The 27,700-nt window shown below is 39.3% G+C and overlaps 1 protein-coding gene across 8 annotated transcripts in view; it reads left to right on the plus strand.

Annotated features, from left to right (window-relative positions):
- Nucleotides 1-27,700, plus strand: part of astn1 (astrotactin 1) — a 483,242-nt gene that overhangs the window by 156,908 nt on the left and 298,634 nt on the right. For 2 of the 8 annotated variants that reach the window (XM_026150133.1, XM_026150135.1), the window contains exons 6-8: nucleotides 18,024-18,173; nucleotides 19,781-19,933; nucleotides 23,906-24,073. In XM_026150133.1, the coding sequence (XP_026005918.1) occupies nucleotides 18,024-18,173; nucleotides 19,781-19,933; nucleotides 23,906-24,073 (471 nt within the window). The remainder of the gene's footprint in view (nucleotides 1-18,023; nucleotides 18,174-19,780; nucleotides 19,934-23,905; nucleotides 24,074-27,700) is intronic. The other 6 variants (XM_026150134.1, XM_026150136.1, XM_026150138.1 and 3 more) reach the window with 4 other exon arrangements.

Here is a 27,700-nt window from a genome sequence, read left to right on the forward strand (position 1 = left end):
TATTCCACTGAACACAGTGGAAATGGCAGCCATTTAACACATAGCAGTGGCACAAAAAGGTCCCAAGAAGGCAGGAAGGTTAAAGTCATGTGAGTTGAAAGAAACTTAACAACAGAGCTAATCTGTTTATCACATTATAAAGAACTGCCAAAAGTCACGGTTCAGTCAAGGTTCCTTGCAATCATATGACAGTAAGTGGGTAAAAAGACCAGTGGTGCTGTCATATCCATCTAACAGGTTGGGTCGCTCAAATGAAAATTGTGTTTTACTTTTATTCAGTTAAGTTTATATCCACTCATGATTGTACATCTCTAAGATAATTCACTAGTGCCTGAATAAAATATGGCTGTTGGTTTGTACAGGCAACTCTGTCTTGAGGTCAACTGCAAAGCAATGAAAGGAGATGTCTTTTTTTAAAAATGGACCGAAAAGGAAGCATATAGAAAGAGAGCAGAATGGGCCCCAAAAGTGAACCCTGAGGTCCCCCACAAGTGGTAACACGGATGATGAATACTGCCCTAAATGGAGAAAAAAACTCCTATCTGATAGATATGACTGGAGCCAGTGGTCGTATCTTTAATACCTGCACGTAATTCAAGCCGTGTCAGAAAAATGCTACAATCTACAGTGCCAAATGCTGTAGTCCAAAAGCATGAGGGAAGCAGACCTGCCAGCACCAGGTCATTCAACACTCACAGAAGGGTTATTTCTGTGATGTTTCAACAGAAGATTGGACAAATGTTGCCTGTTCTGATGAGTCTCAATTTCTGCTGAGTTGTGCACACCATGGGCCTCTTAGTGACATATGACCATAATTTAAATGACACAGGCTACATGGGTATTGTTGCTGTTGTTTATCCCTTTATGACTGCAGTGTGCCCAGCTGCCATGTGACAAAGCTCAAATCAACTCTAACTGGTGTCTTGAACATAAGTTCACTGTACTCAAATGGTCTTTACAGTCAGTAGATCTCAGTCCAATAGTGCACGGTTGGGATTTGGTTGAATGAAACATTCACATGATGAATGTGTAGCAGAAAAATCTGCAGCAGTTGTGTGATGCTATCATGTCACCGTGGACCAAACTCTCTCTCTAAGGACTGTGCAAAGATTTAAAACAAAGGGGCTAAAACCTAGTAATAGCAAGATATAAATATTAAAGTGACCGGTGACTAAGTTTTTAATGAGGAGTTATTATCCATGCACAGTTTGATGTTAGCACTGAAGCCTCACAACAAGAAGATCTTGGATTTGAGTACACCAGCCAACCCAGGTCTTTCTCTGTGGTGTTCGTATGCTCTCCCATTGCTTGCTTCGGCTCTCTGAAGGTACTTCAGCTTCCTTTCATAGTCATTCTGTCGCAGAAATGCATGAGCTAAATTAATAGGGCTAAATTGGCTGTAGGTGTGACTGTGAATGGTTTTTATTTTTGTTTAAGCCCTGCAGGGGCTGGAGACCTAACTTCTAAGTAATGTTAACATTTTGGAGTTCTATGTACATATTCAAAGTGTGTTTTGTGGCAAAAGATGGATCTAACCCCTCTAGATCTTTGATATCTCAAATAGTCAGCTCATCTCCCACTGATCATCTACTGATCTTCTGCTTTATTCAGAGTCAGCCTGTCTACTGACACCAGAACTTAATGCTCCTACAAAGAAAAGAAAGGACTAATTCTGATCAATTTAGTTGCAAAGCTAAAAGAATATGCAAGCATGAAGTAAAGAAATAAAAAATCCATTTGCGTACATTATATTTGTTGTATCAGTATTGGTAATATCAGCTTAGTAAAGAAATAGAAGGATTTGCTGCTTCCTAATACACTCAAAACACACACATACATACACACATACACAATTTTATAATTTTAGTGCTTCCAGGTAGAGATTAGTATTCTCCAAAGCCAGCTGCATAGGAATGAGGCTGTCTAAGCAGGCAATTAGATGTGCTTCATGCAGTTTTGAGTCGCTGTTGTTGGTGTTTCTAGTCAACTATTTTCATCTTTGTCATAAAATATGCACAGACAGAGCTATTGTTGTCCTCAGTGGATAACTTCGGTGCATGTGCAAGGCAGGTAAGGTAAGGACTCATTCAATTTTTGCTGAAGATGCCCCAGTGTCTCCCTTCACTCCATATGTCAGCACATTTAATGGACTCCAGAGTTACTTCTGCAGCAACTAAAAGTGCCAGATTTGCCAAATGGGAGAAAAGGATGTCAGAGTGAGTGAAAGGAGTGGGCCCAGGCCTGCGGCCCCCATCAGTATTTCATGATTGTTATTGCTGAGTGGGTGCATAATTTATTCCTAATTAGCGATGGACCATACACCATAATTAAGTTAATGTTGTCTAAATTGTTGGATAAGGTTAATGTTTCATTAAAGTTATTGTACTTCTGCATGCATAACGAGGCTTGCCCTCAGCATTGTCTCTTACCCACAGGATAACAGGGCAAACGTGGGGATAATAACAGACATGAGTATTTTGACAGTATCTTTTCATTGGATGGCATTGCTTGACTTAGTCTAGCTGTTTAGGCCATTTGATTTGACGGTGAAAGCACTGATAGGGCTAATGATAACAATGATGCTGTTGCATTCAAACACTAGAAAAGCTAATGAGCCTGATTCTTACAGAGTGCTTCTTGTTTACATCTGAATACATATATGGATTATCAGCCTTGATGACCAACTGTTGATTGTACAATGGTGGATTTAGTTCTGGGCAAATCCTGTTATTATACTAAAGAAAATGATTTTCCCAGGCCTGTAGGCTATCCGGTCTTTAAGTGATGACGTGATGAATCACTTAAAGACCGGTTTTTATTACCGCTAATCATTTTAAAGCTCAGTTTTTAAGCCCTTACGATGTAACTACAGCCAAGCCCATGCAGCAGTATATTGTGGATGGATCATCTCAGTTGTTCTCCTGACTGAGGTTTGGTCCGTTTACAGCAGGGCTGCCCAATCCCGGTCCTCGAGAGCTACTATCCTGCAGCTTTTAGATGCATCCCTACTCCAACACAGCTGAATCAAATGGTTTGATCTCTTCAGCATGCCATCATGTTTGGCAAAGGCCTGATAACAAGCCATTCATTTGATTCAGGTGTGTGGGAACAAGGATGCATCTAAAAGCTGCAGGACGGTAGCTCTCGAGGACCGGGATTGGGCACCCCTGGTTTACAGCATCCTGCCATGCGATTGCATTTGCCCCTAAGCATTAGGAACCCTCACGTTAACTTTTATTGAGTGGAAAAAACTCAGTTCGTTAGCGTTCGTCCTACAGCTTTACTGTTTATATAATGCTAACATAGCTTTGTCACGCTAGCGATCACGTAGCATATCATTATATACCAGGTAGCCAAACTTCAGTAACCCTACAAACGTCGCTGCTGTTTACTTTCCTGTCTTCATTTATGTTGGAAGTGACAGCAGAGCTGTACGTTTGAATTTGTTTCATAAATCCCTCAGTCAGTACATGGTGTATTATATTTAGATGGAAGCTAGCGAGCTAACTTCCTGCTAACTTCTAACTCCGTTAAATATAATAAATTCTGTTTTCATGGATGCCTGGTTGTTAAACTTAATTGTAACACCTGGTAGAGCAGCCACACTGATCATTTTATTACAGATGAAAGACTTTAGACCAGTTTTTAACCCTCACTAATGCTGCAGGGATCATTTGACTTTGGGACCTGCAGCTGAGTTTGGGCCCAGACATGGCTAGTGATGTCAGACTTAAAGACTGGATTCCAAATATTTCACAGATGGAGACTGAAAGATAGAGGAAAATAGTAAGACCCGCAAATGCCCTATGCGCGAAAGTCACGTGGTCTATCAATCTCTATAGAGACATTCATTATTGTTATTTTGAGACTTACATTAAAAGCCTGTCATATAACATGTCAGATATTAATAGTGAGGTATCATTGTGACATTGAAAGTATAACTTAGTCAAACACTTTTTGATATGAAAGCTATTTGGCCTGACACGATCTGCTCTACAGACACAAACATCTAATCGAATGGCATTTATTTATTTATTTTGTTGTTGTTGTTTTTTTGTTTGCTGCATTTGGTTACTAGTTAACAAAAACTATCTTGTCACATACTGTGCTGTAGAATCTTATCAAATTGCCACCACTAAATTACAACAAAAGGGCAGAAGAAGCTGCTAAATCATTAGTCTATGCTCTTTGGGGACTAGGATCTCATATAAAGGTTTTGCGGGGTTTAGGTTTGATTGTTTTTGCTGCTGAAATGTTTAGTAGTGTCTTAAAATCTCAAATTTTCCACCAGAGGTAGGATGATCAGACTATACCAAATTAAATCTGCTACACAAAATACATAAATGCATAAATAAATGAATCTATTTCTGTAGCTTCAGTTTATTTGGTATAACAGGCAAACTCTCAATGCATGCAATTTATACTTCATTGTAAATTTGTAAGTGTTAATTGAACGTAGAATTTGCCTTTTTTTTTTCCCTTCCTTTTTATTTTCACAAATAGTACATAATTACATAACATAATACAGTGTACAATTCAAAACCAAAAAATAAACAAACATAAAACAAACATAAAACAAACAAACTGATAACTAAACACACAAAAAAACAAAAAAACAACAACAAAAAAGCCCAGCTCAGTTCCATTACAGTTTAAACACTCAAGAGAATCCTTGTAACATAATATTAGAAACATCAGGTTCCACATAGTTCAAGTATGGTTCCCACACCTTAAAGAATTGATCTGTTTTTGAATGCAATATACATGTAAGATATTCCAGTGGCACTAAATCCAACACTACTCTTTTCCAACCTTTAATAGTTGGTACTTTTTCATAAATCCATTGGAGTAGTATATTCTTCCTTGCCGCATAGGTGAGAACACAGTACAATCTCCTATTATTCTTGGATATTAATCGCCGGCTGGGGAGGCCCAGTATGAGAGACAGAGGGTCCATCTCCAATTCACAACCGAAAATCTTCTCCATTTCAAATAGCACATTAGACCAATATTCTTGCAATTTCAAACATGACCAGAAGCTGTGAGTTAGGGTACCAATTACTGTCTTACATTTAAGGCACATGGGTGAAAGGGTAGGATTATATTGATGTCTGCGAAACATAGATATGTGCATTCTATGTATAATTTTTAACTGTATTGCTTTGGTACGATTACAAACTGATATTGATTTGGCGTAACTCCAGACATCTTCCCACTCCTCATCATCAATTACTATACCTAATTCCTTTTCCCATTTGCCTTTAAGCCTCTGTGACGTCCCTGAGAGTACAGAATATAAAGCCTTATAAAATATCTTCACAGGTACCTCTTTGTCTGTTAAAAATAATAATTTTTCAACAGGAGAGACTTCATGACTCTCACTAAAGTTAGTACTATGCAAAATATAATGCCTTATCTGTAAGTAACGGAAAAAGTCATGCTTGGGGAGAGAATATTTCTCAACCATTTGGTCAAATGGCATAACTACATTATCGGAGAATAAGTCCCTCAGTCTCTGAATTCCTTTGTTCTTCCATTCCTTAAATCCTATATCAAACATCCCCGGTTGAAAGTCAAGATTTTTCACAATAGGAGTAAACATAGATGTTAGCTTCAACCTTACCTCAATTCGACATACTGACCGCCAGGCCTTAAGTGTATTAAGTGTGACTGGATTATCACAGCTCAATCTAATATCTTTAAAGTTCTTGAAAAACAATAGGTCCCTTAATGGATACTTTGAAAGAGAGGTTTCAATCCCCAACCAGATAGAGTGTGAATTATTTGTGACCCAGTCATGACTATAACTCATGTGAGTACTCAATTGATATGTTCTAATATTTGGTAAATCTAGACCTCCTACTGAACCTGGGAGCTGCAGTGTAGCCATCTTAAGTTTTGGTCTACGTTTGCTCCATATAAAAGAGCTTAGCCAACTATTCAGATCCTTCATCACTCTATTTGAAAATATAACCGGAATCATTTGGACAGGATATAACAATCGAGGTAAAATATTCATCTTAATCAAAGCTATACGTCCTAGCCAAGAAACAGGTAGGGAATTCCATCTCTCCAAATCTTGCTTTACCTTCTCGAACAGAGGGGAAAAATTTGCTTTATACATTTCTTTAAATTCTGGAGTTATAAATATCCCTAAGTATACAGAATTTGCCATTTTAATTGTACGGGATGTAAGTGTGTGTGTGTGTTTGCCAGTTATTATTTTAACACTGCCTGCCAAGTTACTGTGGCAATAACAAAAGTACAGAGGGTTAGCCACAGGCTAGCAGCTGTGCCTTGGTACTGCAATGCCTTCAAATATCACTTTTTTCTCCCTTGTTATTAATATATTATAGGATCCACTGCATTTGCTCTCCTGCAACATCCTTCTTTTCCTTATATAGTTGTCATTCTACTGAACAGTGCTTTTGCAACACTGCATCATAGTTAGGAACTCATTTTTCTATTTTATAATAATAAGTCATCTATGTTGGGAGCTGTAAACTTTTTGGTTAGCTTCTTGTTAGCTTTTCTTTTGGAAAGGTTTGGCATTTTAATTTGGAGCCGTATTTTTGGGGGGTGGTTTCATGTAACTAAAAACACACATCTATAATTGCCCTAATTTTTTTAATAAGTAATTTAAAAAAAAGGCTTCCTAGAGCAGAAAGCAAGATTTAGTATTCTTTGGATATTACATTTGGGCAGATCTTGCTCAAATATCATGATTTTGCTTCTTCCTTTAGGAAAAACAAATTATATGTGCACTGGTAAAAGGTTGTATAGGTTGTATTGTTGTTGCAAATAGTTATTTTCATAGCAGCTATTCTTGAGATGAGCACTCTTGTTCCAGTTGCAGTGATATTATTATCGTCTGGATATGCTTGTTTTTGTCCACTTCCTCTGTCAGGGCAGATTGTCATTCTTGTGCCATTATTCTCTCAGCTGCCCGATTCTAGCACTGGATATCATTTTGGTTTATAAGAGGTACTTGTCTCTGCTGTGCATGCTGGGTTGTGGGTGAACATCCTGCAGTGAACATTTAAAGCAGTCTAATTTGTGTTTGTAGCAGTGTTAAGCACTACACCTTCAGCTCAGTTTTAAGATATAAAGTTGCCTGCTGTGCAAGGATGAGTCTTCTTCAGGAGTTGCTTTTTTTCTCCACTGCGAGTCACACTGTTACATTTTAAGCCGCATCTTTTTAACAAATGTACAGTGCTGTGAAAAAATATTTACCCCCTTTTTTCATTTTTGTCCCCTAAAGCTAAGAACTGTTGTGCACCAAGAACTGTAATCAAGCAATTCTTCTTTCCAAGAAGTTCTAACTGCCAATAAGTCTTTCACATCATGGCAGAGGAATTTTTTCTCACTCTTCTTTCCAGAATTGTTTTACTTCAGCCACATTAGAAAGTTTTCAAGCATGAATTGCCTGTTTAAGGTCAGTGTATCCTGGATTACAGGCCAGACTTTGACTAGATTAGTCTAAGGATCTTAGAAAGAAAAGCGTCTGGACTTCTTAGATTGCTTGAAGACGTTTCACCTCTCATCCGAGAATCTTCTTCAGTTCTAGGGTAAAATGGTGGAGAGTCCCAGATTTAAACCCCATGGGTGTTTCCCCCCAAAGAGGGACAAAAGGACCCCCTGATGATCCTCTACCTAATCACAAGAGCCAAGGTGTGAAAGCGGGTGTGGGTCACAATCAGCCAGGGTTTCGGGTGAGCTCATTGTGAAACCTGGCCCCACCCTGTCATGTGATTTACGGAGGTCAGATGGCCCAGGATGTGAGTGGGCGTTAAGCCGTCTAGGAAGGGATCTCAAAACTGGATTATAGATGGCAGACAGTTGGTGTCGTAAGCCACCGCCTCTGTTCAAAGATGGTCGCTCACAGTGGACATAAATGGCTTATTTCACTCCTCTTTCAAACCATCTGTCCTCTCTGTCCAAAATGTGAACATTGGCATCCTCGAAAGAGTCCGCTGAGTCCATCTGCGGTCCATTTACCCTAGAATTGAAGAAGCTTCTCGGATGAGAGGTGAAACGTCTTCAAGCAACCTAAGAAGTCCAGACGCTTTTCTTTCCAAGCTCCTTAGACTACGATGACCTGGATAACTGAGAACCTTCACAAACATTTTGACTAGACTACAAAACAGCTCTGCACAGCACCTTTATTCTTGAACATCAGTGAACGTCGTCTCCGTTCCTCAGGCCTCCTCTCACTCTGCAACATTAGGTTAAACAATCTGGTTAAAAAAATCCACCGCCCACTCTTTTAGACATCTCAAGAGATAGGTCATTATGACGAGTCGCCTTTCCACTCCCCCATCGTTGTCATGTAGCTGCCCTCACTTCAACCTTACTATTCCTCTGCACATTCTAATTCACTAACTTTCCTCCATCCATTGTCTGTCTCATTTTCCACATTCATCAGCTACTCAAAGTACTCCTTCCATCTTCTAAAAGAACTATCTTCACTTGTTAGTATATTTCCATCTTTATCCTTAACCACCTTAACTTTATTTCCCACGCAGTCAATTTTCTTGGCAGACTGATATAAGTTCTTTTCTCCTTTCTTGTGTCCAGCCTCACATACAACTCACTTAGGGTCTTTTCCTTTACCGCTGCCACCTCTCTCTTTGATGTATACCTGTCTATTGTCTTCATCTCCTTGACTATCCTACTTTATTTTTGCCAACCTCTTCCTTTGAATTCTTTCCTGTACTTCCTCGTTCCACCAACAAGTGTCTTTGTCCTCTTTCCTCTGTCTAGAGGAACCAAACAGGCTCTTGGCAGTTCCCTTAGCTTCTCAGCTATACTTTCCCAGTTAGCTGCTAACTCTTTCCTACCACCCAAGATCTTCCTCAACTCCTCCCTGAACTCTATGTAAAGTTCTTCCATCTTCAGCTTCCACCATTTAATCCTTGCTCCTACCTTGGACACCTGATATTGCTTAGCTACATTCTCCCCTGATGCCACCTTGCAGTCTTCTGTCTCTTTCAGATTCTGTCCTTCTCTGCTTAACATCTTACCTATCCAAGATCTCCTTATGACTTCTGTTTCCTTCTGCTACATGTCCATTGAAGTCTGATCCAATCACTGCTCTCCTCTCCCTGATGTCACTCTTTACCTCTTCATCCATTCTTCTTTCTCTTCTAACTGGCATCCAAACTGTGGGACACATGCACAGACAACACTCAACATCACCCTTTTCGACTTCCAGCTTTAAACTCATGATCCTGTCTGAAGCTCTTCACCTGTACAATACTATTCACATAGTCTTCCTATGTGAATAGTATTGTACTAAAATTCTCTTCCTGTGTATATCACATATATATATGGTTTTACATATCGCTAGCTTCATAGCATAATTGCCTAAGTCATTTGACTTAGTCAATGACTTAGGCACTTATGCTATGAAGCTAACGATATACATATACATATATATATGGTTTGAATCCACCTCCAGTGCTTCTGATCTTGTTTGCGTTCCACCCAGTCTTCTGCACACAGCTAGCTTTTTCCCTTTATCAGCTGTAGTCTCTACATATACACGTCCTTACTCTCATCACCAACTCCTGCCTTTCCTTCTCTTTCGCTTACTCCTAACACGCCTTTCCCCCTTTTTTTTCATTGTCTCCAGCCAACAGTTGCACAGTTTCCACCCTGTTGACCGTTGACCATAGGCTAAAAGGGTGCTGGTCATAGTTAACCTGGGCCCAAAACAATCCAGTATGGAAATCTCATTCTTTACATTCAGCAAGTTTCATTGGGCCATGATTTTATGTCACATGTTTTTCCTGCAGCCCTCTGATCCTTTTCCTTTAAACAATTCTAGCTCTATGCCATTGGTCAGTCAGCATGAACTCCTAGCAAACGCTGTAAGGTACATTTTCTCCTAACTGCCTTGGATCGTCTTCACAGAGAGACATGCTGTTGCACTTTGAACTACTTTAAGTTATCTCTAGTGTAGAACTATTACATTCTAGCCAGCACTTCTTTTATGTTCTTTTCTCTCTGAAACCTGAAGCAGTCCTTGACAGCTGTGCACTATTCAGGTGTTCAGAGAATAACTCAAAGGCTCCATTTGTAGTTTTTGTAAACCTGAAAATTCAAACCTTTTTGTAATACTGTAAATTATGGTCTAGTACGGTTGATGTGACGGGAGTTTGCTCACTTTATAAAAACCTTATAAATATAAAATCTGTTGTGTGTGCCCAAGTTAGAAGCTGTTCCCTATTGAATGGGCTGAAAATTATACCTAGCTAGTTCTAATGTTTACATATGTAGACAGTAAGTGTTTTGGGAGTCTTGACACTGTGGGCTATTTAGCAGTGTCTTGGGACACTTTTTCCCCTCTTTATATTTTAATATTTCTTAATTAAATTATGCATTAAATCCCAGTTAATCAAATAATTAATACATTACATAAATTCACTAAAATCGTACTGAAAGAATATGGAACATTCTACAAACAGCAATAATAGACACAATCACTGTAACTAGGGCTGGGCCATATTATACCGTTCACGGTAATACCGGTATAATGTTAGGCAACGATAGGAAAATGAAATATGGCGATAGAATGGGAGTAAAACGCGCATGCGCAGTGCCTTTGTTTTCATACGCACATGGCCGATTGTTGAGTGAAACAGATGAACCAGAATTGGTTTGTAAAAATGGTGCAACTTCCATGATGTGGAACTGGTTTGGTGTTTGTCCGTCAGATACACGACAAAGCACATTTTTTTTGCAGAACATGCAAGCGGCCGTTGTTATTGTCATATTTGTCGGACTAAGATGCTCTTAAATCTGGGAGTAATCTGGGTCAAACAACACTGCAGCATCACTTAGAGTTAAAAACTGTCTAAATTCTTTCATCTTTAATAAAACGATCAGCATTGCTGCTTTACCAGGTGTAACTATGAAGTTTAACTTCCAGGCATCCATGAAAACTAAAGTTATTACATTTAACGGAGTTAGACGTTAGCAGGAAGCTAGCGGAAGTTAGCTCGCTAGTTTCGCTAGTTACCTAAGCATGATATAGCATGTTCTGACTGAGAGATTTCTGAAAAAAATCAAACGTACAGTTCTGCTATCACTTCCAACATAAATGAAGACAGGAAACTAAACAGCAGTGACGTTTGTAGGGTTACTGAAGTTGGGCTAGCTGGTATATAATGATGTGCTACGTGATCGCTAGCGACACAGCTATGTTAGCATAACATAAACAGTGAAGCTGGAGGACGAACACTAACACTTTTCCACTTATAAAAGTTAACGTGAAGGTTCTTCATGGTTAGAGACAAATGCAATCGCATGGCAGGATGTTGTAAACGGACCAAACTTCAGTCAGGAGAACAACTGAGATAATCCATCCACAATATGAGGTTAGTCATTAATAGACTGCAACAACATGGGAATAGAGCAGCTGCCAGAGAATTCAACATTAATGAATCAATGGTACAGAAGTGGAGGAAGCAAGAAGAATGAGTTTAATAAAGTTTGATTTATCTGACTGCTTTGTTTCGCTTAATGTGCCTTATAATCCCGTGCACCTTATGGTCCGAAAAATACATACTGCACACTGCAGTTTAATGTTGCAAAGCACCTCTTTTTAACTTCAGTGGATATTATACATGGTTATGCTCAGGATATGTCAGCCAATTTCTACTGGAAATGCCTTTTGGTTAAACTTTCAGCAAGGAATTTGCATTTGCACTGTTACATTTTTATAAAGCTTTAATGTACATAAAAACCAGCTTCTTGTTTAAGTGAAAATAAATGGAAGGTTGTCTTTTTGCGCTAGTAATGTTGTGGAGTTGTATTTTGTCTCGCATCAATTATATCGTCGGTTATATCGTTATCGCAAATTTTCAAATATATATCGTGATAAATATTTTTGGCCATATCGCCCTGCTCTAACTGTAACCCAGAAACAGCAAAAAAATCACTACATAAATGTATTTCTTAATGCCTTCGGGGATTAAAGTCTATTCTATCAAACTGTTCCCTTTTCCTAAATGATCTTTCTGAGTTTCTGTCATTGATTCTGCCTGGATGTGACAGTTCCTCAATACTTGCTAATTTTAAGGATCCGTTATGGTTTCCCTGACATTTTTGCCTCACTGTTCTTCAGCTCAGTTAATTCCTTCATCTTAGACTGTTGTCTGACTTAGACTGTAACTTACACTATCCCTCTCCCAAATTAAAGTCACATTTCCTAACTTTAGACATTCAGAATGTGGCAAGGCGCTGTATCTACTTTTTGACAGAATTTGAAATACACATCTGGTCCTTGTGACCCTCATTACCCCACAGTCTGGGATGTGGGACCACTTCTCATGTTTGCCTAGGCTTCATTGTATATTTGCTGTTGTTCATTTCGATTCCATTTTCAGACTTACTTTAGTCTTTGCAAAATAAGTGCATCCATGAATCATTCAGGCATTAAAAAGGCACCTAACTCAAGATAAACCACTTGTGTCTATGCATAACAGACAATTCAGCACAGAAACTATTTTGAATTGTGTCTTTGTTGCTAGTGGCGTGTCACAAAAACAAATGATGTTTTCCCCTTTCGTCAGCTGAATCTTGAAAAATGCCGAAGGTAATACAGTTTGACGGGAAGAAAATAGTATTTTTTTCCACCAACAAAATTAGGAAACTGGACAATTAAACAGAAAAAGAGGTGCCAGGCCTAAAGACAATATACAGCAGATGACCAGTATCTGAAAATACAGCAAAGACCTGACACAGGACCTGAGAGATGTATCTGGCCCTTCAGTTGACCCACATACAAGTCACTGAAGCTTCTTCGGAAGTGGTCACAATGGCTGTCAAGAAGCCATTCTTAAGCGACTGAAAATCCAAATTTGTGGTTCAAGTCATCAATGTGCACGGAGCAGGTCAATACAGATTTACAACCGTAAGTATCAATCTGTAAAATACAGTGGAGGTGCTGTCGTGCATTTTAGCCTGTCCAAACTGATGGAATTATGAAAACAGAAAAGTATTTCTCCATCATGAAATACCGTCTGAAAAGTTTGTGGCAATGGTTTCATTTATCAGGATGACAGTGATGCCAAACACACTGAAACTGGAGTCTAGGGATAAAGCATACCCGGCTAGAAAGCCACACAATGGAACACTATCAGTCATGGATTAATGATTCTTATTATATAGTCAAGCTTGTTAGAGTTGTACAACCGTGCTCAGTCACTCACTCTGCCTATTTCCCATTTTTCTAGCAAAATATAAAGAAATGGCTTTTTCTGAAACACTTTTTCTCAGTACTCTACCGGGAGCAACAAAACAAAACAACATAAGGCAACTGGCAACTGTAACTGGTTGCAAAGAGTCTTTCTTTCATTGCCACAGCACATAGATCCGCAGTAGCAGCAGGAGGAGTGAAGAAATTAAAAGCCAACAAGTCGCTAGTGACCAAGTACAATCCATGCTCCGTCTATGCCACAATAAAGCTCGGTGGCTGATATGTAGTTTCATGTAAATGTGTTAGCAATGTTTAAATATCTCCCTCTGCTGGTGCTGTAGCTTACTGCACTACTTACTTAAGCATGCGTGTCTGTCTAATACACACTATTACACAAGTTGCTGTGATACTGGGTTGAATCCTTCCACAGAGTTTTATTTCCTCCTGGTCTTTGCTTGGGCTTTTTGCATTCTCCAAATGTATTCTGGCAAACGTGTTAACCACTACACTATGGCACTGCTGTCTGCTACTGCATAAGCTGTCAAAATGCTACTGCACTGTCTCTCTACAAAGAGGAAGACTGTACTATCGCTGCTATTATTTACTGTCAAGACAGTTATGCAAAACTAAGAGCAAGCTTTACTGAACAATATGATTTCACCAAATCAAAAGTCAACACACACACACACACACACACACACACACACACACACACACACACACACACACACACACACACACACATACTAAACAAAGCAAAGCACAGCAGAAAGTAAAAACAAATGAGGGATTATCCATGGCACAACGAAATGACACATGGGATAAAGAGCACAAAGAAAGAAATACAGACATAACAGAGCAAGCTAACATGAACAGGTGAATACAAATAAGGTAGAGCAGACAGTAATAAAGGTGAGAAAAGACAAAAACGAGTACAAAAAAGAGACAAATATATGGAAGAAGCAAACACATGGAGGGAAACATGAAACACTAGAGACAGGGGGAAGAGAACAGCAAAATATGAAAAGGAACCAAACTGAGAATTAAGAAAACACAAGTGCTATTACATTTTTATTTTATTTAATAGACTGGGAATTGTGTAGGCAAGGTTTTTTGTCTTCTCAGCAATGTAAAGTTTCCCGCATGCACTGCAAAGTCAGGTGACTGGTATTCTGCTGGATATATAAATGAATGGTTCAATATTGACCTAGCGATAGCAGTCACTACTGTCAAATATGATTAGCCTTTGTTCTGCTGTAACAGTAAGGTGATCTTCTTTGTTTAATTTTTGCTGCTGTCAATCTCCACGTTTATTCTCATCCAGTCACGTTGACATCAGTCCTCAGCAAAAGGCCTCTATGTGACTTTGGCTTAAGCACATACATTTACTCAAATCTTCAACTTCCTTTGTGTTGTCTTTAATATTAATTTAAATGTAAATTTGCTCTTACATCTAAAAATATGCTGCTCAAACTGGCCAGTAACAGTTAAAGTCCACCCATGGTGACAGTGCTGAAGCTCTGATGTGTTCCATCCATGTTGAGGCATTCATCAACTTTGCAGCAGCCTATAAGATAATTCATTTAAATGAGTACATGTACATATCCACACGAATAAAGCAGCAGTGATGCTCTTAATATGAATTATGGAGGATTCTTGTTATGTAGTTAAATTAATCCCCCTGCTGTAGTGCAAACATTGTTGCCAAGACTGTCTGGGAGGATGTTGCAACCAAAAAAACATGCATGATAAAAACACAGTAGACTGGTTTTGTTATTTTAAATTTCAATTTTATTAATATTTTTTGGTGAAACTTGTAATTCAAGCATGCCTGTGTGCTTGATGTTTTTTCCCACCTCCTTCTTCCTACTTTAGGGCATAGAGATTTAATTTGTCTTCACAGAGTTTTAGTTGCGCACACTGAATAATGTTCCAGAGGACTCTGTTTCCAGCCAGCAGACATATCTGGGGGGAAAGTGTGCAGTGAATATTCCTCATTATTAAATCAGTCGTGGAAAACACTGCAGAAACAATGGTGTCATCTAAAAAGGCTGAAGTAAGAAACGCCAACATCTGTGCTGTCAGATAGTCATGGCTGCCAATAATATTTACGCTGCACATTCATATCTTGCGCGCATTGTTCAAAAAAACCCAACAATATGAAAAGCTGATGAAGCCGCTGTCATGAAAAAGTCCTTCTGCGTTTGCCACATTGACATCGCTGCCAACTGTGTTTTCATTGGCCCATTGTTTCTGAGGGATCGTCTCCAGTTTAATCAAACACCGCCTCTTGGTTGGGGATTTTTAAAGCTCTTGTCACAGAGCAACGTTAGCATGAATTTTATTTCGATTCTCACACGTCCCGCTGAGGCAGCAAATCTTTGCTGCTTTGATGGATTTTCCCCCTCACTTTTTGATTCGCAATCCGCTAACACTTGTAAGACAAGCTTCAATACATGCCCCCTAAATATAGCTAATGCCTCAGCTAAAACACTCAGCTGAAATGCACTGTGGGTATATTGTTGTGCGAGAAGAGTTTGTTTATTTTTAAGTGTTGCACCTACTGTATAATCAACCCTCATACTTAAGAGCATTAGCTTTAATAACAGTCTAATGACTGGATGTTATGAGAAGGATTATCCTCCCAGATAAAGCTGAACATTCTTCTTTTTATTTAACATTTACTTTGCACTCTTCCTCTTTGTAGAGACAAAGTCTTATGGATTGTGTTTTTCCCTCCAGTGTAGGAAAAATATGTAGCACAGAAAAACAGGAGTCATGTTGAGATTGTCTAGCTAAAGTATATGTTGTGTGTTTTCATGTATTTCTTTAGTGTTTATGTTTTTTATATTACTTGCTGCCTCATTGTTGCTTCATGTATACTTTGAAATGAATGAGCTTGGAAACAGTGTCACACAGTTCAGCCCTCAGGCTTTGAGCCTTGAGTCAACACGTAATATCTTATTTATGTGGCTTTTTTACATTATCTTTAGACACATTTATTTTCACATCCTGCTTTAAGTGAGATGTTTGTTTCACACATTTTCTCCTTCTTTTGGCTGCGTATGATGTTAGAAATGTGATACCCTTCATACGGTCAAGTCACACAGCTCACCTTGTAAGCACTGGAGACCCGCTAATTTACTGGTAAACCATTTCTTTACCAGGACAGCGAGTATAAAGTTAGCCTGAAGCGATTATGCCCGTACAGGGAGAAGAAGTAAAGCAGCTTGTTTCAGCCAACGACCAACCAAAGTCCCAGGATAAAATAACTAAGGATTATTGATTTGTGAATCATTCCCAGCTACTGAAGAATACAAGAGTAAAATCATGATGCTCGAAGTGAGCACAATAGCTCACCTTTAGATATTTACAAGTGTTGCCATCTTCACTTTTATTAAATGAGTATATATTGAGTGTATATAGACAGTAAAACAGGGTGCTGTAAAGGGTTTGTAGTACATCTTTGTATCTGATGGAGGAAATGTGCTTTGTGTTTTTGTAAAGTCAAAGTCAGAAAAAGAAAATCATAAGCTTGTGCATCCAGTTTTTTTCTCTTTTGATGCAGAGCGGTCCTGGCATTTTACATTATACTAAGTACACACCATAAAACCCATGGACAGTAGTGCTTAGGAGGACCCACTAAATCGCAGTCCTTAGCAAAAAAAAACAGCAGAAAGAATTTTTTTGCTTCTAGTTGATCAGTGGTCTTAATTTGATCTTGTCAAGCTAACCAAAGTTTAGCATTATAACAGTGTGATACAAATTCAATGGTTTCTACTAAAAGCATTTTAGTTTGCTGTTATTGCTTCCAAGTGACTGGTTCCTCCTCATATAGTTCTCTCTAAAACATCTCCAAGGGTCTTAATTGTAGTGCAGTGCTATCTTAGAATCACACAAAAAGGCAAAGCGCTGAAATGTTTTTATGTATTCCTCATGTTTCCTTGGAAAAAACATGAACACAACCAGCCTTGTGCATCATGGATACACCAATAAGGTACATAATGACCACATTATGTTTTCCACAGTAGAATGACTTCAAATTCTTTAGAAATGGCCTCACAACCAGATTTTCCAGATTTATGGCTGGAACAGTTGCTTCTCTAAGATACCTGCAAACTGGCCAAAACTGTCATGTTGCATTTATGGAGGTGCTCATGCTCACTGATCAGTTCATCTAGTTCATTTGATTTGCAGCTAGTTACCCTTAAATTTGCACATATGCTGCTTCTACATTTTGGCTTAATTCGTGTTAAATAAATAGTGATGTGTGTTGTTGTTCATCTGGAGTTAGATTTACCTGATTTTAGAAATTTTAGAAACTCACCTGATACGTCTGTGTACTTTTCAAATCTTAATATCTGACAAGCACCAATAATATCAAACTGCACAACAGTAAAAATGAAAGTAGAGGCTAAAACAATAGTCAGTAGTCTCAAACTGAAACATGCACTTCTGATTGTTTAACACAGGTGACATCAGTATTTTATTCAGATCGAGTCCAGTTAAGCCAGCATGCACTCTTTTTAATGTGCTGTTTCATGGATGTGGCTAATTCAAAATGTGTCAGTTGGGGAAAAAAATAAAAACTAAACACAGTATTTTAAAGAGAAACTGGAAAACACAGTGCTCAAAGTTGCAGCTTGATTTTTATTACAAATGAGCCGACACATCAGTAGATGATAGAAGAAGAAGACGTCCAGCAGTGGGTTGATCGTGAGTTTTGGCTTTTTCCTGCCATCTCTGTGAAGCTAACTTGAGGACAAATTCCCCACCACTGGTCCAGAACTCTTTTGTATTTTTTGTGTGAATCCAACAGCGGGTTCAACATTCTTGAACCCAGACGGGGACTCTGGGACGGAGGCAGACAGCGAGCCTCAGCTGGCCTTTTACACCGACCCAAACCGCAGTCGCCGCCGGAGTCGAGGTATGAGAAATGGTAATGCCAACAGCGCGTGGGGCTCAGGGGGTAAGGAGGACTCATACACCTACAGACAGTTAATCTCGCCGTCTGATGGTATTACCATCGCCACGACGCATGACAAGTCACCTTTACAGTGCATATAGCGGATGGCTCTGGTGTTGTATGTGCTCATCAGTTTGACTCCCAAGGGAAGCACATGCTGTGTATATACATAGGTGTGTGTAGAGTGGTTGTGAGCATGTGAAACTGATCTCAGTGCATCCGAATATAATCTTGTTGACGGAAATCAAGCAAGATGATGAGATCAGAGGTCCTCAGTACAGAATATTTTGGCATTAGTTGCATCTACAACCCAAAGAACATCTTATTTTGAAATAATATTCCACACAAATATTATTTCTAAGCAGGATCCTCTGCAAATGCTGTCATAGTGAAGTGGTGCAGCATGCTTTATATGTCAGCATGCCATGTCCTTGCAACTTTGATGTACAGTAATGGGGTGTGGAAAAGAGACAGAGAAGATTTCTTTTTTCAAGTAAAAAAATGTGACACTGGCCTCAAAATAATAGCTGCTGTCGGAAGGCGTTACAAGCTGTTACGATGCCTCCAAGCCAATTATTCCCCCGTCATGTGCACAGGTGTCACAAACACAGCAAAGCCTCCAGAAGTGTAGCCAACACCTTTAATTAGACTGAGCTTTAAGAATAGAACTATGTTGTTTAGATGCAGAGGATGACTCATGTGGCACGACAAAAGTTGTTTTTCATGTATAGAAAATTTTGAGAGAAGGATGTGAAGAATGAGACATTCCCCTCTTTCATATAGAAGGCAGAAATGTGCGCTGAAGAGAGGTTTTGTAAAATCTGAAAAATAACTGAAAGGGAAGTCAAAGGGGTGAAATTCTGCCCTGCATCCAGTTTCTGGGTAAGTTACTTGATTAAATAAACTAGCTTTAAACATTTTGCGATAGGTCAGCTTTCTACTTTGGCTTTTGTTTAAAGGATTGCCTTGGGCATTTTTTGAATGAAAAAGTTCTGCCAGAGTAATTTAAAAGTGACAATGGGATCTAGAGTTATTCAGCTAGTGAAAAACGAGGCACTTTAAACAAAGCCTGCGTGACTACATTCAAGGTCACTGTGATATTTTTCTGTGTGTATGTGCACGTATGCGTGGGTGTGGGGTCAGTTTTGACACTTTCTGCATTGCACTGGGGAGCAAACGAGATAAGGGGAGAGTTCTCACTTTCGGGGGAGGGGGGGCAAAGGAAAGTGGAGGAAAGAGGGAAGGTTTGAAGAACAACCTCTCTCTTTTTTCCCTCCACACATTCCAGCGTGGATGTTAAAACCCTTCGTAGGTAAACTGTATTTCTGTGCCACTGAGCCGTGCCTTGTGTCAACTTCCCAGAGGCTTGAGGGTTTGGATCCTAACGACCTTGTTATGGGTTTAGGCCCATGTTGTTGGGGTTTTTTGTCTTTGTTTGCTTGTTTGTAAAATAACTGTAAAATGACTCCCTGTGTAGCCATTGTGTGTACATGTTTGTGTGATAGTGTGCATGTACTGATGGAGGGGTTCTTGGGGAAAAGTGTGGTATCTGCTTCACAGTTCTCTACTCTTTCTTTTTCTTCCTCCCCCCCTCTCTCATTTCTTTCTAGCAGCAGGTTCCCCTCGGAGCCCCATCAATAAGACCACCCTGACTCTGATCAGTGTCATCAGCTGCGTGATTGGCCTGGTTTACTCCTCTCACCTCTCCTGCAGCCTCTCAGTCCGGGTAATCTTACATGTTCCGGAGCACCTCATTGCTGATGGTAAGGCCTTACACCAGCCACGGACTGTGGATGCAGCCTTTTCCCAAGCACATCCCCAGGGAGCGCTGAGCTTGCATTTCCTCGTCACTCTCCGGGGAGTTCGGCTCACTATATCTCGCTAACCGAGTGCCTGTGCTTTGTGGTCGAGCTGCTGATTCGCTTTGCTCTCTCGAAGACAAAGGTAAATGCCAGGTCGACCACCCTCTGCCTGGGTTTCCCATGTCGCAGCGCACAACAGATGTGCCCTCAAAGCATCGGAGCGCATCGTTGCTAGGTCGCAATGACCACCCACAGCTAAACCTCCATCGCGCTTCCCCTGGTACTTTCTGATATGTTGAACCACCTCGCTAATGAATTTCAATGTAGTACCTGCAAAAAAAAAATAGCACCACGGGAGCCAAGTGTTGGCTCCTGCTGGCTCGTTGGCATTTTTCAGCTGTCACTGAAGTGAGCTGGCAGTCCAGATATATTATAGACTGTGACTAGGCTTGCTCATCTATCATCTAGAGGTCTGATTTGATTTGAAACGCTGCTGCTTTCCGGTGGTACACGCTGGCCTGCCAGTGATATTAAAATTCCAGGGAGGCATCGAGGGAGGGAACTTTGAAAGGAGAGATGAAAGATGGCGAATTCGCCTGTTGAATTACAAAACTGGGATCGATTTAGGATGTTTCCATAAATGTCTCCACAGTCTCATCAGACTTGATTTGATGTCACGGTGAATCAGATGAAAATCTGGATTCCACCGCTGTGGAAAGAAGCTATTAATGCCAACAGCTGCACATGTGTCTGACTTCAAATATTGAAAGAAAAGTACCAAAATATAGAGTCACACCTTTCTCCTTGCCTTTCACGTCTGGGAAAGTAATCATCTGAAGATGTTTGTGTAGTTACGCGGGATAACAATATCTACTGCTTTTCAAGATACATAACAAAGAACAGGGCCAACTTTTTCTTCCTATCACTAACTCGGAGAGTCGGGAATAGAAAGGTGGCTGACGTTTATCATCTCAGATTGTATTTGCTGGAAATAGATTTACTTTTACCATCTGTGCCTCCTGTGAGAGGTTTCCCAATTACATCTGAAGCTATCTCAAGGAGCGATGCTGTGGCCTAGAGTCCCATCCGAGTAGTGGCTGGGGATTCATGTTACCGGTCATGCCTCTGCTGCCATTATGCTGCCATTATAGATGTTTATCCATCAGATCCTGGGCATTTGAGTCAACCTCGGGAAATTTGAAGGCAAACATCCAAAAAGTTAAGCACAAAGTACCAAGTAGTAGACCAAGAGTCTACTGCCATTCTAGCAATGAAAGTGCACATAGGCACAAATGAGTGAAATTTTCATGTAATGTTAAGTGTGCTAGCCTTTAAACATGCTACCATAGTGCACCAGAGCTAATGCGCCTGGTATTTATGAGCTCTATAATATTTTTTTTTATATAGAAGTTCCAAGGTTTTGGAGGATGGCAATCCAGCACCATCTTTCTTTGTACTTGTGATGTACTTGCACAAAGTAACGCAACATAACTGCTCTATTTAAAACGTGACCAAAGAGCTGCACACAGGCGATTCATTCTGCTCTTAAGTCTGGTGCTCACGTTAATAATTCTGGTCTCGGAGTCCGTTCAGGCCTACGTGGCTCCCTGTGAGAGTCAAACATCACGATGTGATGAATGTCTCAATTAAGATGGCTACAGTTTCTTATTTTGATAAATGAATTCTTCATTGTATATTAGACCATATATAAAGCATTTATGTTTTACACAGAAATCCATTTCATCTTTCAAAAGTGCATACATAGTTGCCAGAAAACTCAAATAGAACATAAAAAGTGTCATAAAAACAGAAACACTGCTGGTGTCTTCAAAGTTTTTCCAGGCAGTTTTATGACTCTCCACAATTAAGCTAACAGGATGAGTCCAGCCATTTGCAGTGTGTGCTCTAGTTCTAAGGGAATCATCAAAGAGGACGGCGCTAACTAGGGCACACAGAGCCTGCCAACAAGTCATTAAATATGCTTGGGTTAGCAAATGCCCAGTGCATCCCGTGTTTGCAAATGGACAGTGCTTTGGTCAGTGAGCGTTGTTGCTAATTTACGGAGATCACACAGCGGATAACTCTCAGAACCAAGTGTTCCAGAGACACCTCCTGTGTCAGGTGTCCTGGAACATGGAAGAGTGCTTTTGTTTTCCCAGGCAGTCACAAACTCAGTAGAAAACATTTTGCATACGAGCTCCCTTTAGTTTACAGCATTTGAGCTGTAAACCCCCGGAGACCTCAGTCTTTAAGTGTATTCAATGGAACTAATTGATTATACCTTTTAAGAGGGAAGTTGTGTGCTGCAGCTTTCAACCACGAGGTAATTAAAGCATAAGTAGAAAGGTTTGAAATTAAACAGCAGCAGTAACAACGGCAGTCCTCGCCTCATTATCCTGCATTATGGCAACAGAATGTTAGCCCAGTGCTCAACAGTTTTACTTCCACTGATCAGATGCACAAACTTTGAAATTTACATAGAAAACAAACAACGCGACTGTAACTCATTTACAGCTGCACTCTCTCATCTTTAACCTTTTCAGAATTACGTGTCGGCCCATAGTCGTGCCAATAATCATTATTATGCATTTATTATTACAGAGAAAGCGTTGAGCTGATGCTTTGTTTGTGTCATAACAACCACTAATAAGAAAGAGGAGCACTGCGGAGGACTTCTCAGGGTCGGGGAACATTTGTTTCACAGACAGCCATACTTTGTTAAAATAAAAGAAGGGCCAAACACTGAACAATGTAAGTGAAAGAGATGAGATGCACAGCACGGAATTATGTTAAATGTTATGAATTTGACAGCTATAACAATCGATTTACAAAAACCCTGAGACCTTGGTTCAAAAAACTGTTTTCTGGGAGAAAATGTAGACTTTTTTGTTTCAATTTGGCTTTCACTGACATAACATAATGCACTGTAAATGCTGTATTGCATCAGCATTTACTCTATACAGTTTGTAAGCAAATATAGAGTCATGAATAACTATAAATTTTTTATGGCATGAAATCACAGCAACAGTCACCTTTATGCGATTTGAAGTAGCAAAGATCTTTCTTACAATTAAACATTTCAGAATGTGTTGTTTTGGTCAAGATGCCAGTTCTGCCCTCACTGCTTCTATTTTCTCCACAGTAATAATAGAAAAAAACCAACAAAAACAGCAAGAATCAAATGTTTTTCACTGCCCACCCAGTTATAGTTATGTGGTTCAATCAGCCAAGACCATCAACCTCGTCAAGGTACATTTGGAAATCCAGCTGATCATGCCTTACACATGTTATTTGTGTGATTATGGATATTCCTCTGTTTAAATCTTTCGGAGTGTTCACAAGTTTTGCTTTTTAATTTTGCAGCTTTCATGTTTGCACTATGGCTCTTAAACTAAAAATAACAAGTAATGTCTTATAAAGCTTTCATGTTCTTTCCAGATCCACTTCATTTTAAATCTGGTATTTTTTAATCACATTTTCTTTTCAAAAAATTAAATTTGAAGGTTTCCTAATTTGTTTTTCTCTCGTAGAAACTGCCTCACTAAAAGGTGGTGCTTGCTGTCATTATATTTAGCTGAAGATATTTCACTTGTAAGGTCCAATATGTGCTGTAACCTTGTCTTTTTGCTGTTGTTGTTAAATGGTTTTAGAAATGATAGAAAATATAAAGAAATAAGTGGTAAAAAAAACATGATAAATATGATAATTTGCTTTGAAGATTTTGTTCAAAGTCAGGCTTTTTTATGTGTCCTGTTCTGTTTTTCGTTCCTTCTCATTCATCCCTGCTTTTTCGCCCTCCCCCCGTCTCCATTCCTGCCATCTTTTCGTTACCCATCAATTACCTTTGTCCTCCTCTTCAACCATCTTATCCATTTCACATTTCTTTCCTGTTCCCTTCTCTTCCGTGTCTTCCATTTCCTCTGTCCTACCCAGGGTCAAGGTTCATTTTGCTCCAGGGGAGCCAGTTGGATGCTTCAGACTGGCTCAACCCGGCCCAGATTTTGTTGTACTATCAGCAGAATGCCAGCGGGCCGTGGGTGAACGAGCTGTGTGGACGACGCCTCCTGGATCCCTGCGAGCATCAGTGTGACCCTGAGACAGGTGAGCCGAGGCCGAACTGCCAGCTCTTCTCACAGCTTTGAGTGGAAATATTAACTAGCAGTGAACTTATTGATCAGCTCTCTTCATGACTTCCATTGGACGGGAAGTCCTGAACAGAGCTGATATTAATACAGTTATAATTATGACCTGTTACATAAAATGCTGCTGCTCTTGAGATATGTCAGGCTTTACTATAAAAGCTTTCAGATTAATTAGAAGGTTGAAATGATATGAAAATCATTGTATTTTACAATTACATTCTAAAAAACAACAAAATATAGTTTATTGTTATTTTTACATTAGTTATCATCTTTCAGAATATGCCTACAGCAACATTTTGTTTAAGTCTAGTCTTCTTTTTGTTTTTTTTTCTTTGACTTACAGTAAATTTAGGCTTTTTGTAAGAAAAAAACTGTATTTGAAACGCACGGCTTTACTGGAGGCTTTTGAAGTCTGATTTAGTTTAGTTACGGAGTAATTTGCCACAATGTGAAGCTGCTTGTCGTAGCTGTATCCATTAGGCTTTGTACACTTGGTTTCTCTCCGTTGTGGCCTCCCGTCCACACTCAAGGAAAACGCAGCGTTTGCACAACGCTGTCGAAAATGAATACATTTAAAGACGCGGAAGCACCGACAGTGAAAACAGACCTTTTCAAAATTATGACACATTTTAGTCATATGATGCAGTCATGTGACCAGTTAAACCAAGATAGTGGAGGGCAGTCCTATTAAAGATTAATATCAGTCTGTAGATGCTCCAGATGGCTTTTCTTCAAATTCTTTTATTCTCACTGGCTTTTGCGACTTTGTACTTTTGTGTTACTCGCAGCATCAACTCCACCTCATTGTTAGTCCATTTAAAAAACTCGGGGCTTTTCCTCAACATTTTGCCGGAAAGTAAGTAAGCGGCAGACATAAATGAGCAAGCCGAATCTTCTTGTGCTTCACACATGCGCAGTACTGGAACGTAAGCGTTTTCAGCCGTTTCAATGTGGACGCACAACTCTGTGAAAACGAGTAGTGTGGACGCGGAGCGTTTTCAGACGTAAATCTATCCAGGCTAGTGTGGACGCAGCCTTAATCGTCTGGTATATTTGGTGTTCCCTCTGAACAGAGTGAAATTTGTAACCGGCCATCAATTTGTTTTATTTCACAACTAAAAGCAAAAAGAGCCTCCAGAAACAGAGAAAGGCAAAAGTTGCATCTGTAACTTTCACTCTCAGTCTTAGCTAATGCCCACCTCACCATAGCTGCCTTCAGCAGAGAAAGGTTTTAGATGGTTACCCTCTAAAATCACATTTATATGCAGACCTTGTTCATTAGTCGCCCGTTATTGTTCATTTTAACTTAAGTCTCATATAATAATAATCTTATTTACTTATTCAATCTAAAATAGATAAACAGCCCACATCTAATGTATTTCTTAAATTTCTCTTCTTGCACAAAGTGCTAATGATTATTGCTGAGGGGAAGGCTAATAAATCCTCTGTGTACACTGTGTAACAAGTTAGATAAACTAAAGCTCATTTTAAAAAATACTAATAATAACAACCTTGTTTAACACTAACCTTATTATATGAAACAGCTTCACTATTTTGAGAACACATAAACAGTATTAAAAAAAAGAAAAACATCCTGATGACACAAAAACGATGTAATGGACATTGTGAGGACATTCTTCTTATTACCAGTTTATGACTCATAAAGTTGTTGTAAACAAAGAAAAAACTACTAATAAATAGCCAACTTTAGCAACATCATGAGTCACAATTCTAAACCAGCGTGCTCCGTCCTCGTCCGCCATAGTGCCCCCTGGAAATACTTCTGATGTAGTCTGATTTGTTTTTGGTTTTTTTATTATTATTCTTCATCCGCAGTGTTTTGTTTTGGGGTTTTTTTTTATTCTACTTATTTTAGAAAATTGGTGAAGATCTTTATATCCTCCTGTTTTGCCTGCTTGCTTGTGTCTACACAAGTTGCTGAGCTGGCGGTGCCGCCCCGAACAGTGCAATGCACAGTGCAGTGTGATAAAAGTGAACCTGATTGTTTTCTTGAAACAACATCATAAGTGCAAAAGCAACATGATAATAAGTTCTGATTGACGGGAACGTGTATAAATAAAACACACAAAACTCAAAAAGTAAACAATGCAAACACAATAGTGGACTGTTTTTTTAAACTTTTGGTTAAATAAGTGAGCTCACTGTGAAATCTTAAACGTGTTTCTGAGATATGTTTCTCACCCCAACGGATTGTGGCAGATGGCCCCGCCCCTCCCTGAGCCTGGTTCTGCTGGAGGTTTCTTCCTGTTAAAAAGGAGTTTTTCCTTCCCACTGTCGCCAAAGTGCTGCTCATAGGGGGTCATGTGATTGTTGGGTTTTTCTCTGTGTGTATTGTTGTACGGTCTGTCGTACAATATAAAGCGCCTTGAGGTGACTGTTGTTGTGATTTGGCGCTGTGTAAATAATATTGAATTGAATTGAAATATGAATACAATTATGATCTTATTAGAAACCTAAAAATAAACATCCTGGTTAATTCATACTAAGCTGACTGATTTCAAACATTTCCTCCCTCCATACAAATGACTTAGTCCCAGTTCACAACAGCAGTCATCTCATGGTTTTGGGCTTAATGGGAATAAGAGCATAGAGATATAACAAACAGCTACAGGAGAAAGTGGACACAAGTTAATGTGATGGAACAGTGGCGTATAGATGCTTCCCCAACAGCCTGAGGTTGTAGCAGCATAACTAAGGCTTGGTTCAGGGTCACCTGAAGGAGCCCTCACTACAATCTTAAGCTGAAAGGAAACTTTTAAACCTGATCTTAAAAGGAGAGATGGTGTCTGTTTCATGAACTCAAAGTGAGAGCTGGCTACACAGGAGTGGAGCCTGATAGCCGAAAGCTCTGCCTATAAATTCAAATGAGAATATTTTGCTGATAAAAAATAACAGCAAAACATTTTGCTGTTTAGCGAGATCTTTATCAGTTCTCACTGCCTGTATATATATATACACTGTATATATATATACACATATATACATGTATATATGTGTATATGTGTATATATGTATATATTTTGATCTTACAATATGGGACTAAATGTAGTGTGTTAAACAGATTTATGCAGTACATTCTGATAAATTAATAAATTAGAAGCATTTGATGTATGTAGTTATATCTCATTCCTCAAATTTGCTCAGTACTTGCAAGCATATGTTATTAATAGGAGACACGATGGTGTTTTTAATTTCTCTCAGATCAGATCATTTTAATCATTGCCTATTATAAATGACTTCTTCAATTTCTGTTCTAACCTTTTTGTCAGGGAGTATTTTAAAATCAAAGTGCTAAATATAAAGTGGTCCCTGTTCCAATGGAGGTGTTGACAGTAAACTTTTTCCCTGGGCAATTTCCCACATACAGAAATAGCCCAGGGAAAAAGTTTCAAGATAAAGTTTTACAATGCATAAGCTTCCAAGAAACAACTAAATTTCTTTATGAAAACCGTGTCAGCTTTCAGATATACAACAATCAATTGGTAAATGGTAAATGGCCTGCATTTGTATAGCGCTTTTCTAGTCCATAGGACCCCAAAGCGCTTTACACTACATTCAGTCATTC

Source organism: Astatotilapia calliptera, chromosome 18 (genome assembly GCF_900246225.1).
Source record: "Astatotilapia calliptera chromosome 18, fAstCal1.2, whole genome shotgun sequence".
Taxonomy (NCBI): domain Eukaryota; kingdom Metazoa; phylum Chordata; class Actinopteri; order Cichliformes; family Cichlidae; genus Astatotilapia; species Astatotilapia calliptera.